Below are 19912 nucleotides of genomic sequence, written 5' to 3' on the forward strand. Positions count from 1 at the left end.
TGACAAGTGGACTTACTGAATTCGGGATCATAGGCCTAAAGTTTAGAGGTTGTCAAGTCAAGCTCATTCTACAGATGAGGAAACTGAAGGTACCAGTATTATGTGACTTGTCAGAGTCATTCAGCTAGTAAATGCCTGAAACAGAATCTGTCACACTGTTTAGCTTCTGATCTGCACATGAAAAGGAGTGTAGTTGAAGCCCACTTTAGGAATGAAGATAATTTGGAAGCTCTTAGCCATTTAAATTATTTCAGCTATTCTTCAGACAAAAAATGAATTGTACTCCCAGAATCCCGTGATCTTGGGACCATTGTCTCAAGGATGGAAGGGATGGTTAATTTCAGAAAACTATGGAATGAAGCCTCATGTTACTGTTGACAAGGTGGAGTAATGTTGCTGGATGATGGTATAGACTGGTGGATTAATAGCTGGTGGCAAGTAATGAGTAACTCACTTGAAGGTTCTGATGTGTTGCAGTTATCTTGTCCATGTCTATGTCCTGTTGTACAAGGATGAAAAGGATTTGTGTTCAGAAAAATATCAGTTGGGCCTAAATCAGCAAGAGTTAATTTATAGGGATGTTTAAATTTTTAAAAATTCGTTTGCATAAGAATAAGATGAGGGAAACATGGCTTAATGTATACTTAATGTGGAAAAGACCGTGGGAGTTCTAGTTGGTGTAAAATTAATTAAAACTGTGACTTGGCAGCTTAAGATTTTCTGAAAGGAAGAGGACTGCATTCTCCTGGTCAGGTTACATGTATAGTATTAAGTTCAGTTCTGGTATCATTTTAAGAGTTCTACTGAGAAACCAGAGAGCATCCGAAGTCTTCATGATGAAATGACTTACATAATTTATAAGGATTCGTTGAAAGAACTTTATAAAAAGTCAAGAGATGTCCAGTAGTTGTACTGGGTACCTTGTCAGGATATAACGCCGGAAGTACTCATGTAGAAGAGGTTCATTCAGTGCCCGAAGGGATCCATCAGAAGGGAAGTTCAACTAGAGGACTTGTGAGGTCCCTTGACTTAAGACTCGGAGAGGAGTTTTCAAGGGATAGTGGAAGAGGAAGAATCCTGGGAGAGGAACACCGTACTTGATCACATAAGCAGTGGGGGAGGCACTGTGAGTTTCTGAGCCAAGCAGTGATGTCATGAAATGCATTTAGAAAAGATCATTCTGGCAACATGCAGGATGGTTTGGGAGTAGGAAGAAATTTTTCAGTTCTCATCTTCCCTTACACATCCTGTAGCTTTCTGATACTGTTAACCCCCACCTATAAGACCCACTCTACTCTGCTGGTTCTCATCCTGACTCTTAATTGCTTGTTAGTCTCCTTTCCTGGCTTCTCATCCTCTTCAAAAATCATTTAATATCCTCCGAGCTCCCATCTTTTGGCCTTTAATCTTCTATTTCTACATTTTCTACCTTGCCGATCTCATTTCCTCCCACAATTTCAACTACTACCTCTATGAGGTTAATTCTAGACATATATCTACTAACACTCTTCAGTATATCTCAGTGTTGAAGTCCCGCCAGAACCTCAAATTCAACATGACCATAGGAGAATTAACTAACTTCCTATCTCTACCTGGGCTTTTACACCACCTGTTGTCTTTAAGTTATCTTTTGATTCTTCCCATCCTGTCAGTTTGGTTGGGTTTTTTTTTGGGGGGGGGGGTTAATACTCTTTCGTATCATCTTTCTATTTCCATGCCACTACTTTAGGATAGGTCTTTATTACCGCTTGCTCTAGACTGTTGGAATAACTTCTTGATAGGATTTTCCCACTTCTGTCTTCCAATTCATTTTTCATCCCACTGCCAAAATAATCTCTTATGCGTATAACTAGTCATATTATTCTCCTTAAAAATCTTTGTTGACTTTTTTGCTTTTTAAAAATTTTCTTTATAAAAGCAGTTTTTTATTCTGAACTTGGCACCCCCACCCCCAAGCATTTCCATCCATACATACAGCAGTTCACAAAAAGAGGATTCTATATGAAATCAGGACCATTTCACAGCTCTTGCTTTTGAAAAAAAAAAAGCCCTACATTTCTACACTCCGCTTTCACAACTCTCTTGCCTGTATTTCCTTCTGAACTCTTCTGTGAATTTAAAAAATGTTTCAATGGCCCTTTTTTCTTTGGCATCATAATTACAATGCCTCCTCCCCTCCATTAACCAAGGGAAAAGAGTGGAGGAAAAAGCCTGGTAACAGGTAAGCATAGTCACCTGCCTATAAAAATGTGTGTTTCTGTACCTTGTGTTAATTGCTTCCCTGTTAAGAGGTGGGTAACATTGTTTTGTCACAGGTCTTTGAAGGCCTAGCTGGTCATTGCATTGATATGGAATTCTCAAGCTTTTCAGAGTCTTTTTCTTTGCAGTATTGTCCTTGTATAAAAAATTGTTTTCCTAGTTCTTTTCATTTTACTCTATCGGTTCATACAGCCTGGGATTCTCTGAAGTAATTTTGTTACTTCTTATAGCCCAAGAATATTACATTACAGTCATATATTAGTTTGTTAAGCTGTGCTCCATGCTTGAACTCTATTGTCCCTACACCATCCCTCCTCCCCTTTATAATCTCCCCTTCGGGATAAGAAAGTTGCTGTTTGTAGCGGTTACCTTTTAATTCCTCCTCCCTACCTGTGTTTCTTTATCTTTTATGTACTTCAGTTATGAGAAAGCAATTTCTACTCCCTTCTTCCTCCACTCTACATTAACGTATGCCTCTTTTTGCTTTCCCTCGCTTTCCCCTTTTAATACCCTCAAAACAGAATCAATCCACTCCTAGGACCTTTGGGTTTTTAACTTAAGTCAATAGTCTTTGGAGATATTAAGGTTTTAATGGGATACTTGTTACAGCTTTTTCCAACTGCTCAAATAAATTCACCTTTCTAGGTTTCTCTGGACTCTTATGTTTGTATTTCAAAGTTTTATTAAGCCTCTAGTCTTTTCATCAAAAATGCTTGAAAGTTCTACGTTCCATTAAAGTTGGGTTTTTTTTCTGTAGGATTATACTGTTCTATAGGGTGTTATTCTTGATTGTAAGCCATATATTTTGTATTTTGTAATATTGTGTTCCAAAATCTCTCACTCATAACAGAAGCTACCAGTTCTTGTGTAATCCTGAACATGGTTTCTTAGTACTCCAACGCTTTCTGGCTGTTTGGGGTATTTTTTTCTTTGACTCTGAAACTCTGGATTTGGGCTGTGACATTCCTGGGGACTTTTCCTTTTGGAGTTTCTTTCAGGAAATCTGGTGAATTCTTTCTATTTTTACTTCAGCCTCTGTTTCTAATATTTTTCTCGTTTTTCATTTGATTTCTTGAGATTTAATGTCTAGCCTTTTTTTTTTAAATCATAGTTTTGTGGGCAGCTATGTGGCACAGTGGAGGACCTGAGTTCAAATCCGGCCTCAGACCCATAACACTAGCTATGTGACCCTGGGCAAGTCACTTAACTCCATTGCCTCGACAAATAAAAAAAGAAAAGAAAAAAAGATCACAGTTTTCAGAGAGTTCAGGGATTATTAAATTCTCTCTCCTTGACTTGTTTTGCAAGTGACTTTTTATATCATATACCCTTTTTTCTTTTCTTTTTTTTTAGACTTTTGATTTTGGTCTAATATTTCTTGCTGTCTCTTAGAGTCCTGATTTCTCTTTGATCTCTTCTTAGGTAAAGAGTTGCCACTTGTCTCTTCCAGAGCTGCTTATTCTCCTTCCAACTCTTCCATTGAGCTTTTATCTCATTTTTAGTGTTTTGCTTCATTTTGACTAGGCATTAATGTAGTACTCATAGGAAACCTGTTTTTTCCCTTGGGTCTCTGCTTGCAGTTGTTAGAGAGTTAAATTTGCAATTATTTTTGTTTCTGGTTAATGTTTTCTTTGATTTACTAATCTTCCTGAATGACTGCTTTGTGTCAAGGCCAGGGTGAGGTGTTTGTTACTACTTGGGTTTACCTTGGGCCCCCTGGGTTCTCCTCCCCCTTTCCCCCTTTCCCTCCATCTCCCAGGGTTAGGCCTACCTGGATCTTTGGGGTTAAGAGTATAGGATCTTCATAGTCTTCCCTCTTTGGTGCCTGGGGACAGTGCTAAGGACTTCAAGGCTCTTGGGCCTGAGCTGTCTGTGGCACTATACTGGCTGCTGCTTTCTGGCACTTCCGGAGTCCCTAATCCTTTTTTAAAAAATTTTTATTTTTATTTTCGGTTATAGATTCTCCCTAATTATACATCTGAAGTCATACAAAATGTTGCTTCATTAGCCATGTTCTGAGAGGGAAAATGAGATATATTTTTTTTAAAAAGTGATTCATTCTGCATTCAGAGTCCATTTGTTCCCTATCTGGAGGTGTGGATAGCCTTTTACATCATGAGAACTTTGGAGTTGTGGCAGATTATTGTATTGATTGGAGTTTCTAAGTTCTTCACAGTTAATTATCTTTACAGTATTTCTGTTACTTTGTAGATTGTTCTAGTTCTGCTCACTTCACTTTGCATCAGTTTATTTAAGTCTTCTCGGGTTTTTCTGAAGCCATCCTCTTCATTTGTTATAGCAACAATGGCATTGCATCTTACTCATCTGCAATAACTTGTTCAGCCATTCTCCAGTTGACTAGCATCCCTTCAGTTTCCAATTCTTTGTCACCACAGAAAGAGCTGCTATAAATGTTTTTGTACGTGATGGGTTTTTTCCTTTTTTTTTTTAATCTCCTTAGGGTATATACCTAGTGATGGTATTGTTTGGTTAAAAGGTATGCACAGTTTTATAGACGTTTGGGCATAGTTCCAAAATGTTTTCCTCCTGAATATTCTAACTAACCCTGGTACTTTCTCAAGGGAATCCTCCACTCTTGCTGACTCTGGAAACAGAACCTTATGTGCTCATCATTAGCATTTACTTTGCTTGAGGGACCCCTTTCTTATTGTTTAAGGGCTTCTGACTGACTTTTTGTGCAGTTTTGGTGTGGAAGGTGTCACTTATTTTGATTCCCTTTGGTTGTCTTGATAATTATTCAGCCTCGTTCAAAATTGAGGGTTTTGGCAGAATTGGTGTCCAAGAGCTCTGGGTATCCTATATCCTGTTCAGGCAGCCATCTTGGCAGGAAGATGACTTCCTCAGTAAAAGTGAGACTCTTCTGCTCCCTACACACAGCAGACTTGAGGCAAATTGGATTATTCTTTATCCCTCAAATACTGCACTGGGCATATTTCTGTGCCTTGCTCCCTTTGCCTGGAACATCTTCTGTTTTTCTGTTGAATTCCTTTTTTTCTTCCCCTCTGTAGAATTCATCTCCTAAACCCCAGCCTAAAGGCCAGTGTCTTTCAGGGAGCCTTCCCTGATTCTCTTCTCCATCGACAGTGACCTTCACCTTTGAACGTAACAACATTTGGTATCTCTCTATTGCATGTACGTGATAGTGTATAGTTTAGTTGTCTCTCTCCCTTAGCACCCAGCAAAGTGTTCTGTACACAGTACCGCGTAATGGGGTTAGTTTTGTCTGTTGTTTGGTTTTCTTTTTTTAATGAAAGAGAATTTGAACAATTTCCAGTAACTCTGGGACTGACTAACACATTGGAATGAGTAGCTTGTTGGGATAGAGTTTTTAAAAACAAATATAAAGTACTTTGGAGGTCAGGAAGACCTTGTGTTTGGGAACATGGGCCTTGGGACACTGGATGAGAAACTCTTGGCTTAGCCACATTTAATTTAAACATTCAAATGGAAATGTACTAGGTATTGCCGGGGGAAAGGCATGGCTGAAGATAGGGAAATGAAGACAGTTGAAGGAAGATTGCCTGGTGAAACTTTAATTCGGTGAAATTTTTTTTTTAAAGTTAGTATCTCGATAGCCTGTCTAAGATGAGATAGGGAACTGATTCCATAACTGCTTTCCTTCTCTAGGGATAGGCCTTCAATTTATTGGGTAGTAGGCTTATTACAGGTTCAGGAGCAGATCCACAATGTGACTTTTTGCAGCTATGGCCTGTTGGTCAGAAACCATTTTGGGTAGTGGTTCAGTGGTTGGGGCACTGGCTCAGTGGTCAAAACCCAGACTGGGGCAGACATTCAGTGGTCAGAGCCTAGGCTGGGGAAGTGGTTTTACTGTTCGGGGTCCAGGTTGGGACAGTGGTTCCGTGGCTGGGGCCCAGATTGGGGCAGGTTCAATGGTCAGGGCCAAGGTTGAGGAAGTGGTTCAGTGGTCGGGGCCCAGGCTGGGGCAGTGGTTCAATGGTTGGGGCCCTGGTTGGGGCAGTGCTTTGGTGACTGGGGCCCATGTTAGGGCAGCGGTTCAGAAGTTGGGGCCCTGATTGAGACTGCGGCTCAGTGTATCAGAGTCATTGTGGGGGACTGGGGGATCACTTCTCCTATTCTTTCCTATCAGTTGGTTTTTGGGTCATAGAATATAAGGCCCTACATATTCCTCTTACCCCATTCCTTGACCCTTGCCTGGGTGAGGGCAGTTTCCTTGCCCCACTTGTCTCACCTCAGAATAGGGGGTGGGGAAAGATGTCTTAAATCATCTAGCTGGGGGAAGGGAGGGAAAGAGGGAAAGAGATCACTATAGGTAGTATTGGTTCAGGTTGTCTGACCCTCGATCCCTGGCCCCATATCCCCAGATGGCCCACTGTGTGACCTCGGTACAGCTGTCCATCTCCTGTGACCATCTCATCGATAAAGACGTTGGCTCGAAGTCCGACCCACTCTGTGTCCTGCTACAGGATGTGGGTGGGGGCAACTGGGCTGAGGTGAGGAAGCTGAGGTACATAGAAGGAGGGAAAGGGGGACTGGACCTTGGAGTAAGTGGGGGTGGAAAGGGCTGAAGGGTTAAATACCTGTACCCATTGGTTTTGGGCCAGTTACCCCAGGGATGGGGGTAGGAGAGTTATCCCTTAGGTATGGTTCTCTGATGAGAACTAGAGAGGCCGACCAATCCTGCTCTCAAGTAGCCTCATTGATCTACATAGATGGGACCAAGTTACGTGAGAAGGTGAGCACAGGAGAAAAAACAGCTGTCATTGCATGGCATGGAAGTTCTAGAGAAGTGGGTTATTCATGCCAGGGCAGAGGTTGTGGTCCCTTGGGAAGGTTGCGTCAGGACGTGGGATCACTTAGGAACAAAGGCAGGGGAGAAGTGAGGGGATTCTTGTCCTTACTAAAGTGGGGCCCTAACTACATCACCAACAAGCTCCTCCTTAGGAGGTCCCTGGTGGGCTTAGTGACGTCCCATTTTGGCTGTGCCTCCTAGCTCTGTCGGACAGAGCGTGTCCAGAACTGTTCCAGCCCTGAGTTTTCTAGACCACTGCCAATCGACTATCACTTTGAAACAGTCCAGAAGTTGCGTTTTGGTGTCTATGACATTGACAACAAGACTCCTGAGCTGGGAGATGATGACTTCTTAGGGGGAGCCGAGTGCACCCTAGGACAGGTACGGTAAAATAGCTGAGGGCTGTGGTACAGGTATTGGTGAGAGGGAGGTGCTCCTCTAGGGCAAAATCAGGGAGGACAAGGTTGTTTAAGGTGAAAGGCAGTACAGCTGCTTATGGGGGGGGTAGTAGCTGACTAGGTATGAGATGGTCCTAGAAGGGTTGTATCATGGCAGAGTCTAGAGCGAGGAGTAAGAATTCTGTCTTAGCTTCCAGTATTTACATGTTATCCAGGGAAATGGAGTTCTGGGGGCCCTTGGATCTGTCTCAAATTCCTAAGAGCATCAGGCCCTGTTTCAGTTGAGCTGAGTCTGAGGGATTATCCAGGCCCTAGGAATGACTTTGGCTCCATCACCATCCTCAGATTGTATCCAGCCAGACGGTGACCCTACCCCTAATGTTGAAGCCTGGGAAGCCTGCTGGGCAAGGAACCATCACGGTGAGGAAGTATGGTACTGGGGAATAGAGGAGCTTCTGGGTCTATCCTGTGGCATACACGTCACTGAACTGAGGTTGCAAGAGAAACTGCTCCAGGTTGACTCTTAGCCTTCCCCTCACACCTAGATCTCAGCCCAGGAGGTGAAGGACACTCGAGTGGTGACTATGGAAGTGGAGGCCAGGAACCTGGACAAGAAGGTTGGGGGGAAAGTTTCGAAGAAACGGGGAGGGGGTAGTTAGCCCAGCTTGCCTCAGAAAAGGGAATTGACCAATTCTGGCAAGAGAATGGGAGATTTTAACCCTAGACATGTTGAATCTTTTTTTTTTCCCATTTGTGCTATCAGAGACATTGTTAGTGTTTTCTTGGTTCCATCAGGACCTTCTGGGCAAATCTGATCCATTCCTAGAGTTTTATCGACAGAGTGATGGAAAGTGGCATCTGGTCTACAGATCTGAGGTGTGTGTGGGGCCTGTTAAGGGAAGAGTGAGTGCTTTAGCTCATGTCCTGGCCTGCCATTGTAGGTGGAGAGCTAGCATTTGGTGGGAAGAGATGTCCTGCCCTGTGGGTTGGGGTTAGAGTGGACAGGACTGAGATTCAAAGAGTCATAACTTTGCATACCCTCTTCCCCAGGTGATTAAGAACAATCTGAACCCTACATGGAGCCTTCAGTGTTCCTTTGCAGCGTTTCTGTGAGGGAGACCCCAGCCTGCCTATCCAGGTGAGAGGAGAAAGACATCTTGGTGTCCTATGCCAGGGCTGAGCCCCACAGCCCAGAAGCCTTTTCATGGGGATTTCTGCCCAAAATGACTAATCAGTCTCCATGATAACTCTTTATGTTGCACTTAAAGTTTATAAAACGTTATTCCCCTTTTATGGATGAGTAAATGAGGCTTGGTGACATTGTGAGTTACCCAAGGTCACAGCTGTTAGACTTGGGATACAAATTCAGTTCTCTCAGGGTTCCCAATCCAATGTTCTCTCCACCTCCCATCCAGGTGCGCTGCTCAGACTATGACAGTGATGGCTCTCATGACCTCATTGGCTCCTTCCAGACCAATTTGACACAGCTGCAGGGTTCCCCAGTAAGTAGCCCACTATACTGTACTACTATACTATGCCTACTCTACACATTGTTTGAATGGGAATACTGGGACAGGTGATGGGGGGTTGGGGGGTAGAGGTCCCAGTCTAGAGTTCCATAATTGGATTTCTAGTATATCACAGTCCCCAAATCTAATCTTCCATATTTATTTACTTTCCCTCCCTCCCCAACAACAAATCCCTCTATCTTCTCCCTGTCAGGTGGAATTTGACTGTATTCATCCCGAGAAGAAGCAGAAAAAGAAGAGTTATAAGAATTCTGGGACCATCTGGGTTAAGGTCTGTCAGGTAGGGCTCTTTCTTCCACCCTCCCAGACCTCTTAAGCAGTGCCCCTGATCTTGACCCCACTTTCCTCCTTGGCCACCAGATTGAGGCAGAGTTCTCTTTCTTGGATTATGTGATGGGTGGCTGCCAGATCAATTTCACAGTGAGTACTCGGTGGACAGTGGGAAACTGATTGTAGGGAAGGAGAGAGGGCTTCCCCCAGATGTAGTCATGTCTTCCTCTGCCTTCCAGGTGGGTATGGACTTCACAGGATCCAATGGGGACCCTTCCTCTCCAGATTCCCTGCACTACCTGAGCCCCTCTGGTGTCAATGAGTACCTGACAGCTCTGTGGAGTGTGGGCTGTGTGGTACAGGATTATGACACGTGAGTCCAGCCTTAGTGATCACACACCCCAGACAGACCCGTTATGGATTCCTTATCAGATGTCCTCTTTCATATCTCAACCCCTGGGGGTGGGGGCAAAGGTGTAAGTGTGGGTAAGGACTCCATTACTTCCCCTCGACTCCTCTGTCTTCCTCCCACAGGGACAAACTGTTCCCGGCTTTTGGATTTGGGGCTCAAGTGCCCCCTGATTGGCAGGTGCGCCCCTCCCTCATCTCTCACCTTTGACCTCAGGGTCGGGGAGTGGTCACTGTCCTGGTGAGGGAGGGGTCAGGGAAGAACTGGATTTTTAACTGAGACATTAGAGAGGATCTAGTCTAGCCTCCTCATTTTACAGAGGAGGAAACAAAGCCTGAGGAAGAAGAGTGACCTCACCCTTGCTAGTAGTTAGGGAATATCAGAATTAGGATGCAAAGCTATTCTTATTTCCACACTCAGGTCTCTCATGGATTTGCCTTGAACTTCAATTCCAATAACCCTTACTGCTCAGGTAAATTTTTATCCTTACTCTAGCTTCTCTCTTTCTCCCAAATCCATGTTCCACCTTCCTTTCTGGCCATTCTCCAGGCATCCAGGGTATTGTAGATGCCTATCGCCAGGCCCTGCCCCAGGTCCGACTCTATGGCCCCACCAATTTCGCTCCCATCATCAACCATGTAGCCCAGTTTGCCACCCAGGCTGCACAGCAAGGAACTGCCGCGGTGAGAAGGGCCCGTGGTACTTGGGATATCCTGTGGTACATGAGCAGGGAGGATATGGGGTGGCTTTGGGGATAAGACCCCTCTTCATGACACCTATGTTTTTGACCCTTCAGCAATACTTTGTGCTACTCCTGCTGACGGATGGGGCTGTATCAGACGTTGAGGCTACGAAGGAGGCTGTGGTCCGGGCCTCACACCTGCCTGTGTCCATCATCATCGTGGGTGTTGGGGGTGCTGACTTCACAGCCATGAAGGAGCTAGATGGGGATGGGGGTCCTTTGCGTGGCCGCAGTGGAGAGGCTGTTGCCCGAGACATTGTCCAATTTGTGCCTTTCCGCCAATTTCAGAATGTGAGCTAAGGGGATGGGCTCTGGAATTGGAAGGAAGACAGATCAACCTGGGTTGGGAGAAGGATCAGCTAATCTTTTACCTGATGTCTCTCACTTCCACAGGCCCCTCGAGAGGCACTGGCCCAAGCAGTCCTTGCAGAGGTGCCCCAGCAGCTTGTATCTTATTTTAAGGCGCGGGGCTTGGCTCCCCACAAGGCCCCAGTGCTGCCTGCCAAGGACCCAGCACCACCCCCCAACAACTAATGGACCACGGCACCAGCTGTCTTTCTGCACATGACTAGTTTCTGTGCCTCTTGCTTCTCCCATCAGTGGGAGGAGGAACAGAGCACCTGTCTCAGGTGTGGACATTTGTGCTTGCTGCTTTGGATTATATGTATGCCATAGGCCAGGACACTCTCAAGCCAACCTGGCCCCACTATATTTTGTATCTTTTTATATTTGTATACATTATGCTGCTTCTGCATTCCTCTCTTCATGTACACATACCCCTGTGCTTAATAAAGATCAATCAAAACTGAACTTCTGTCTACCTGTTCTGATGAAGGCCCAGGGAAAAGAATCATTCTTAGTCAATACCATACAAGAGACTTTTGAATGCTGTTTGGGCCCTTTTACTGAGCTGTAACTATAGAGCCTTCTGTGTGTGCAAAGGCCCTGTGCTCCTCTTTTCAAAGGGGAAATGGGATGATTAATGACCATTTTCTGGGTATATTAGAGGATTCTTACTCACCTGTTGGGTGAACTAGATGACTGCAAGGACCCTTTAACTTGGAGATTCAGTGATGTTCCCTGGCCTCATGAAGATGAGTCTAGCAGGGGCATGGCTACAAATGATACACTTTTTGGTGCTTTAAAGTTTACAGAGTACCTTTCCTATAACAATTCTGTGAGATAATGCAAGTGTTAATCCCATTTTACAGGAGGAAAAACATACCTAGGAAAGGGAAATGAGTTGGTTAAGATCACAAGCTAGGGCAGTGCAATTTAGTCCTCTTATTCTAGGCCTAGAAATTTTTCTTATGTTTCACTGGGGCTCTCAGGCAACAGTGGATAAGTACAAAAGAGGCAGAAAGGAGAGAATTAGCCAGCCTTCCAGTCCCAAGAGCACTCGTGGGCCCAAAATGCCCCAGTGCAGCAATACCAACATTGTATCAACGCACCAAATCTGGAAGCATAATTTTGGATTGGTCAGTTTTCAAGCCCAAACATCACTCAAGCTTTACTGCAGAGCTAAGGTGTGAGAGCTTCCTGGAAGCTGTGGCAACACTTTATTGGTCTTTTCCAAAGGTGAATTTAACTTAAACCATTTGTTGACGAATTTCATGCCATGCACATTATGGAAGAGCCTATTGTTTTGTATTAGCCTTATCTAAGTGAGCTGATGATAGGCCCCAGCCAGTGAAGGGGAGGGGAATGGGGAACTCCTGGCTAAGATTCCCCCACAGTCCAAAATGAGCATTGAAATGTGCTAAATTCAACAGAAGAATATATGTGAGTGTAGTCACAAGCAAATTTACCAGCACAGTACTCTAACTCAGGCTCACACAGGTAGAGACTAGCCAACCCTGGGTTTGATTTTTAAATCTAATACTTATTTTCCTATGCTGCCTCAGCAGGGAGAAGAAAGTAGGAAACCTAGCTCTGAATCTTATGGTCCTGCTCTGAACCTTGGTCTTTTCCTACGAAAGGAGAGCCCCCATGGCTCTGTCCATTTGTACCCACTGCCATGAAGTATAATGGGCGTGTGCCTGATCCAGCTGCATTACTATTATTTAGGTGATCTCTAAAGTCCTTTCCAGTCCTATATCCTGTGATCTCAGCTGAGCTTTTATTTGGAGCAGAGATGAGATATCAGGGTGGGGAACCTGATGGCTTCAAGGCCACAAGTGGCCCTTTAGGTCCCCAAGTACAGCCCTTTGAATCCAAGACAAAGGGCCTCTCTTGAAGACCTAGAGGGCCACATGTGGCTGGGATAGCTCCTGCATCTGCAATACCAGCACAGCTCTGGACTTGGTCTTTTCAGTCTAGTGGTGGTTGTGACTGCATCAATAGGTGCCTTGGGGGCAGCTAGGTGGCACAGTGGATAGAGTACCGGCCCTGGATTCAGGAGGACCCGAGTTCAATTCCGGCCTCAGCCACATAACACGTAATAGCTGTGTGACCCTGGGCAAGTCACTTCACCCCATTGCCTAGCCAAAAAAACAAAAACAAAAAATAGGAGCCTTGGGTTTGGTCCACCATGAAGGTATTAAGGCACGACTTCTCATCCCCACAAAAATGAGGGTTAGGGAGAACTGCAAAGGAAGATAGTGATAGGAACTCATTTGTATTGTGGGGAATGGGGCTTCAGGAAAGCTACTGAGCTGAATCTGAGAAACAAGGTTCTCGGGGCTCAACCTGAGACATTCTATAATTTGTGCATCTGCCAGGCAAAGGAGACTGCACAGAAGGCTCTTAGGAGCCAAAGCTTAGGAAAGAGCAGTGAAGCTGTAGTTTGAGCTAACATACTGTTATTCATAAATGCAAACACTTTTGGGGGGGGAGTGAGGCAATCAGGGTTAAGTGACTTGCCCAGGGTCACACAGCTAGTGTATCATGTCTGAGCCCACATTTGAACTCAGGTCCTCCTGATTCCAGGGCCAGTACTCTGTCCACTGTGCCATCTAGCTGCCTTTTTTTTTTTTAAGGCAATTGGGGTTAAGCAATTTGTCCAGGGTCACATAGCTAATGTCAAGTGTTTGGTCTGAGGCCAGATTTGAATTCAGGTCCTCCTGACTTAAGGGCCAGTGCTCTATCCACTGCACCACCTAGCTGCCCCCCAAATACATCTTTCAAGTAGTTCTGGGGGAGACTACCATTATTTTACACAGCAGATTTTTGGATACAGGGCAGATTTGCCCCCTGAGGATGTATGGGATTTTTTTAAAAGATGGCCCAGCTGACTAAGGAGATTACAACTAATCCCATTTGGATGCAAAATTTACACAGGACCGAACTCCTTATGGTCATTGGCCACAATTCATCTCGGCATCTCCCTTCTACCACAAAACACCAGTCCTGTGAAAGCAGGTGTTCAATAAATGTTGAGTCAAAGATGAATAAAAACCAAAGCATTGACAATAAAGCAGAGATCATTATCTCCTCTTTTGATTCTGCATCTGGAACATTCAGGGGTGGAAGCCTCAGCAGGAGCTAACTGATGAAGGGGACATGAGTAACAGAGATCGCAGTCATCCTCGAGTCTGGGTGTGTGTGTGTGTGTGTGTGTGTGTGTGTGTGTGTGTGTGTGTGTGTGTGTGTGAAGTCTCTTCACAGTCACTGTGTAATGTGTACCATGCACTGAGGGTTGAAACGTGAAGCCAAAATAATTTGCCCAAGGTAGTATAAAAGCAAAATATGACAGGAATGAGCTTTGGCCCAAGGAGGCTATTTTGGAAAAGTATAGGAGATATCATTGTCTCCAAGACATCCAGTACTGTTGGAATAGTGGTAGGTAGAGACACTGACCACAGCAGACCAGGGGTGAAAAGAAGAAAAAAGTTAGCTTATAGAATGTTAAAAAAAAAAAACAGAAGGGGGCCAATCCACTCGATTTTTCCAGCTCTGGTTTGACTGTCAGAGGAGGCCTAGAAAGAAGTTTGCTTGTGGTAGACCTGGGACTAGAACCCAAACTTCTTGATACATAATCCAGAGCTCTTTCTGCTCAAGGAAAAAGTTATTCAAACTCTCCTGCCCAAAGAAAGGAGACCTATGATAAATGGTGGCAAGTTCATAGGATTAGTTTCCGAGAGGGAAAATAGGTGGCTTCCTCTAGACTGAAATCCAGGTGGGCTCTTGTTTGGAGAATGTGAGTATTTGTCATTCTCCCAAGGAGAGAATTAGACACCCACAGACCTATTCCCCCCAGTCCCTAGCTTCCCATGAAGAGATCCCTGAAATCTGCTCATATGGAATTAGCAGGAGGTTTACTGAAGAGTAGTAGTAGGTTCCCCCTTTCTCTTCTTTTGTCCTATCTTCTCTCCTGCATTATCATGAGTCCGAAGCCCATGGGCCCGCACGCGGTATAAGCAGGTGAAACGTGGGTGTCCCCAGTTGCTGAGTATCTGTATCTTCACCTTTGGGAAGGCCATGGGGGGCACATTCTAGGGAGAAAGACAGAGGCCAGAGTCCCAAGCCCTTCTTATTCTGGATTAGTCAGTACCGAAGTGCCGGCGATAGCCCTTCCCGATGGTGCCTCAACCCACTTCCCAATCTCCTCCCCAAGCCCTTTTCTCACCTTCAGATGGAATGTCTGAATCTCTGATTTCTCCCCATCAAAGGTGAATTTTCCCAAGAGAATTTCAGTCTTGTCATCACCCTCAATGCCCTGGGATAGTGGGGAGGTAGAGACACAATGAGAGTCTGGTGAAATCAGAAAGGTATCCAAGATGTGTCAATCCCACAGCCCCATCCTTTCCTTCCCAAGCAGAAGTTTGATCAGTTCTCCTTAGGGACCTGACACTGGGGGACCTCACAGACCAGTCCTCAGTCCTACTCACATAGACAGCAAAATCCTTGGGGGCACTGCTAGCACCTCCAGTGTGGGCCACGCTTGATGGTGGGTACTGCAGGGTGATGTCACTTAGCTGAACTAGGCCAGGCAGCCTGATGACCACCTGGCCCTTAGCACCCTGGAAGGCCCAGCAGTTCCCAGGGAAGACATCAGGCTAGAGAAGTGATGACACAAATATTACATAAGGTCAGACCAGTACCCCACAGGATCATAGGGTTTAGAGCTTCAAGATACCTTGGAGAACATTCAATTCGCTCATTTTAAAAATGAGGAAACAGGCTCAGAGACATTAAGTGACTTGCTAATGGTAATCATCATCATTTTCAGAGCACTTTAAGGTTTGTAAAGCACTAAACAAATCTTACCTCGTTTAAACAATCCCAGGAGGTAGGTACTGTTATCCCCATTTTATAGATGGAAAAACTAAGGCAGACAGCACTTAAGTGACTTGCTCAGGGGTTACATAGTTAGAAAGTGTCTGAGGTATAAAACCTAGTAATGACAGGACTGGAATTTGAATCCAGGACCCTTCACATTAGAACCCACTACCAGTCCTGAATGACCAAAAGGGAGCTCCGTGAACCTGCCACATCCATCCATCCATTCAGAGAACCTGCCTCTGCCCCATCCACACTGACGAGCATCTTCCTCACTTTTTTCTAGATTTGTCTGATTTTCGGCTTATAGACCCCTCCCCACCTGAGGGTTACTTTGAGCCTGGTGACCTTGAAGATACACTAGATCCAGGGAGTATATCCCCCTTGACTGTCCCAGTTCCTCACAGGGTCCTTCAGTACCCACTCTACTCTCTTTCACTGGGTTTCAGGTTCCCCTCATACCTCCAGGATGACTGTGGGGGGCTTGGCATAATTCCAGAAGCTGAACCGATTCCAGAAATAAGCTGTACCCCTGTCCTCATAGTCATGTGATGTTTTGTCTAGGTCGATGGAAGCCCCTGCAACAGCCAAAGGGTCTGGGTTCGGAAACGGAGCCTAAGCGGACTGGAGTCTTCTGTTTCTATGTGTCTCTGCCTCTCTCTGTTTCTGAGTATTTCTATCTATCTGTGTATCTCCATCTCTTTCTTTCCCCAGGTATCTCTGTCTTAGGTAGTCTCACCCACAGAACTCAGCGCATAGTCAGGTTTTTGCACAAAATCTTCATTCAGTCTCTGGAACACAAGCTGGGCCACCTTCTGGGGAGAGATGCAGAGAGAAAGACCATCTGAGTCTGGCCTCTGGGCTGTGGGGGACCAAAGGGGTGCGGGGTGCTCACCTCACTGCTGGATACTTGGATGCTGTACACATCTTTGTAGAGTCTGTCAAGCTCAGCCTGAAGTTGTTGCAGCTGCACCCCATGAGAGTGGACCCTGTCATGGCATTCACTGCAAAGGGAGGGTAAGAGCAAAGGGCAGGGAACAGGAAGCAGGAGCATGGAGTGGGAACATGGGAAAAAGGGCAAACCCCTCTCTTCCCCTCCCCACCAGAGATATAAGGATGAGCCCTCAGGGCCTTCCCACAGGACCCACCAAGTTTTCCCCAGGCCCCTCAGTCCCTCAGAGTCACCTCAGAGTCAGGAACTCCTTGGTTTCCTAAAGGAGGAGGTGGAACATAGATCTTAGTTCAGCCTCCATCACCTCTTTCCCCAAGTTGTCTCCCCAGCCCTTCCCATCTCCCACATCCCCACTGTCAGAAGAATCACTCACCTCATCCCAAACAGGAGCAAAATACATAAGTGCACTCCATACCACTGCAGATAGAAAATCAGATTCAGGTAATCAAAGGTTCAGTGACTAAGGAGCCTGAGGATTTGGAGGGCTAAGGGACACAGGGCTCCAGTGCTCAAGCCTTGGATGATTGGACATGGGGGCTCCAAAGCGTAGAAGGACCTAGGCTGGGAACTGGACGGGAAGGTTTCCTTCCCAGGGAGGCTCCAAAGGCAACCTGGGGAGCAGGGATGGGAGAAGGGGCTGTCTTAACCCTGAAGCTCTGGCTCTGCCTCTCTGGGGGTTTGTCTCTGAGGAGGTCCCCCACATCCCACCCCTTGCCCTGAGGGCCCTGGGGGCTGAGGTTTGGAGGGTTCGAGGGTTTAAGAGTGGCTTCCTCACCAGCCGTGAAGATACTAAACAACAGCAAGGCTATAAGCAGGAAGCGGAGATAACGGACCTCCCTGGTTCAGGGACCAACAGAAAGGGAAGGAACGAGGGCGGGTTTGAGGGCTCTACCTGCCTCTGGCTCCTCCCCAGCCCGCCTCCTGCCCCCTCCCGTACCTGCCTCTGGCTCCTCCCCTACCTGCCTCTGGCTCCTCCCCAGCCCGCCTCCTGCCCTCTCCCCAGCCCGCCTCCTGCCCCCCTACCTGCCTCTGGCTCCTCCCCAGCCCGCCTTCTGCCCCATCCCCTACCTGCCTCTGGCTTTTCTTCCCCAGCTTCAGATTCCTCCCCAGCGCACCTCTGCCGCCTTCTCCCCACTCCCCCCGAACTGCTACCCCACATCGGCTTGGGCTCCTCCCCTACCCGCTTCTGGTTCTTCCTTTCAAGATGGCCCGGCCACTCCTCCCCTACCCGCTTTTGACTCCTCCACTGAGCCCCTCCGTCTGGGAAGACAGCTCTGGCCCCGCCTCTCCCCATGGCTCCTCCCCCTCCTCTACCCTCGCCCCCTGTCTGGCTTCTCCTCTTCCACTATGGCCCCGCCCCGTACACCTCCAGCTCCTCCTCCCCTGGCTCCTCCCCGCATAGGCTCCGCAGCAGCCTCCCCTGCCCGCCTTTCTGCTCGTCCCGCATTCCTCCTCTACACCCTCCACCAATCCTCCCTCCTCCCCTCACCACCTGTTCTCCCCACTCACCCGCGCCTGCTGAAGGCACCCAGAACTTCTCCAAATACGGCGGGAAAATATCCCAGCGCCTGGAGGACAAGGGCTAGGACGCAGGGAGGGAGTCAGTATCTGACCCAGGCGTCTGGGATTAAGGGGTCAGAGACGAGGTAGACGTCTCAGTGGGGCTGGGGTAAGGGTCAGGGGTGTCATACTTATCAAGCTCTTGGTTTGCTGCCGGATGGGGCGGTCCCGGGAAAGGTCCATGGGTGGATGGTGAAGGTTGCGGGGCTCTGTGGCTGCTCCTGCTGCTGTGGCTGTCGCTGCTGCAGGAGGCAGAGCCCGGTCCTGTCCGAGGCCTCCACTGGGACCCTCCTCTGGTCAATTCCCGCCCCTGTCCCCCATTTCCCGAGAGCATCCCTTTGTCCTTACCGGTGCTCAGCCACAGACCGTCCGCTCCGCCCGTCTGGGTAGCGCAAGGCTCATTCGACAGCTTCCAGCCCACCTGTGACCTCCGGCTGCCTCTGTACACAGGATGCTCTCTGAGCCACGGATGGCCCCCGTATCCCTCCCCACCTCCTAGCGGACCCTTCCCCTCCCTGCTGCCTCTCGGACTCTTCTCCCCCAAGCAAAGTCTGTCCCCTCCCACCTGTGCCTCCTGGAGGCACCCCGCCCTTTCCCTCACCTGCGGGAGCCGCTGTTCCGGGAGTTGGCGCTCGCCGAGCTGTTGCTGCGGTCGCTGTAGAAATCTGGGTTGTGTTTGTAGGGGGGTGCAGCTGAACCCGGTTTAGGGCTTCGCCGCATTATCCTTCTTCCCCCAGGCCCGTCCCTACACCCTGCCCGGGTCCGGGCCCGGGGAGCTCCCCACCACCCACCTTGGGGAGACCAGAACAGCCCCCTACTCCCCCCTGAGGGTTCCACACGTGGGCCTGAATGTAGTGATCTCCTACAGATTCCCTATACAACTGAACCCCCAGTCCCGACGTCATAGAGAGGTATAAGGCCAGTCTGCTGACGTCACAGAGCAGGGGGAAAGGGGAGTGGAGCCCTTCTCCCCCATTCTCGGTGCTTATTTGTTGTTAGGGGTGGTGTCCAGAAGACTTTGTCAGCCCAGAATTAGGATATAAGGTTCTCTCTTCACTTCAGATATAGATCTTGCGCCTCAGGCCTTGTGCCTTCTCTCTGATGATTATTTCTCTGTTGAGTATGTGTATCTATTGCTACTTAACCTGTATACAGCTTGTTTGTACGTTGTCTCCCTCATTTAGATTGCGAATTCCTCTAGGGTATGGACTATATATTTTAACTTTTTTTATTTTTATTTTTTATTTTTGCTTTTTGGTGAGGCAATTGGGGTTAAGTGACTTGCCCAGGGTCACACAGCTAGTAAGTGTCATGTGTCTGAGACTGCATTTCAACTCAGGTCCTCTTGACTCCAAGGTCACAGCTCTATCCACTCCGACACCTAGCTGCCCTGTATTTTATCTTTCTTTGTATCCCCAGCCAATATTAGCAGTCCTATGCATATCCACCTGTCTCCAGGGCCCCCACTCTCAAGAATCTGAAACCAAACTGCCCCAGGTCACACAGTAAAGCTGTGTTCAAGCCCCGACTAGAATCGAGGTGTCCTGATTCCCAAAGAGAGTCTCTCTACCTACATTGTACCACTTTATGCAATGGTACATAGAAATTGTGCTGGATTTGAAGTCAGAGGATTTAACTTCAAATCCTCACTATACCATTTCCTACTTATGTGACTCTGGACAAGTCAGCCTCTCTGGGCCTCCATTTCCTAAAAATTGAGTTAGAACAGACATTAAGGTCCTTTCCAGCTCTAAATCTCTCACATTGTGACCCTACCCTTT

At 47.0% G+C, this 19912-nt stretch overlaps 2 protein-coding genes across 3 annotated transcripts in view; one reads left to right on the top strand and one right to left on the bottom strand.

The window, feature by feature from the left end:
- The window catches only part of CPNE1 (copine 1), a 35772-nt gene extending 24563 nt beyond the window's left edge, over positions 1-11209 (top strand). The window contains 16 exon segments of the mRNA XM_020998520.2: positions 6624-6752; positions 7253-7432; positions 7795-7869; positions 7995-8066; positions 8245-8325; positions 8500-8531; positions 8533-8587; positions 8865-8951; positions 9172-9258; positions 9339-9398; positions 9488-9621; positions 9783-9837; positions 10078-10129; positions 10207-10340; positions 10454-10690; positions 10793-11209. Coding sequence (XP_020854179.1) covers positions 6624-6752; positions 7253-7432; positions 7795-7869; positions 7995-8066; positions 8245-8325; positions 8500-8531; positions 8533-8587; positions 8865-8951; positions 9172-9258; positions 9339-9398; positions 9488-9621; positions 9783-9837; positions 10078-10129; positions 10207-10340; positions 10454-10690; positions 10793-10933 — 1611 coding nt within the window. The 3' untranslated portion in view covers positions 10934-11209.
- Positions 11210-14638: 3429 nt separating this feature from the next.
- On the bottom strand, positions 14639-18999 carry SPAG4 (sperm associated antigen 4). 2 transcript variants are annotated; one of them, XM_020998523.2, is made up of 13 exons: positions 18733-18999; positions 18480-18571; positions 18263-18373; positions 18081-18153; positions 17347-17408; positions 16945-16988; positions 16805-16830; positions 16515-16623; positions 16359-16431; positions 16082-16197; positions 15229-15396; positions 14967-15056; positions 14639-14832 (listed from the first exon to the last, which is right to left on the bottom strand). In XM_020998523.2, exons 1-13 carry the CDS (start codon positions 18849-18851, stop codon positions 14656-14658), a joined length of 1260 nt encoding a protein of 419 aa, XP_020854182.1. In that variant the 5' UTR covers positions 18852-18999; the 3' UTR covers positions 14639-14655. The 2 variants fall into 2 exon arrangements, with proteins under 2 accessions (XP_020854182.1, XP_020854180.1); XM_020998521.2 differs by having other exon boundaries at positions 16359-16434.
- Between the last annotated feature and the right edge of the window lie 913 nt (positions 19000-19912).

The sequence above is a fragment of the Phascolarctos cinereus genome, unplaced genomic scaffold (genome assembly GCF_003287225.1).
Source record: "Phascolarctos cinereus isolate Bilbo 61053 unplaced genomic scaffold, phaCin_HiC Scaffold_2;HRSCAF=192, whole genome shotgun sequence".
In the NCBI taxonomy this organism is placed as follows: Eukaryota; Metazoa; Chordata; class Mammalia; order Diprotodontia; family Phascolarctidae; genus Phascolarctos; species Phascolarctos cinereus.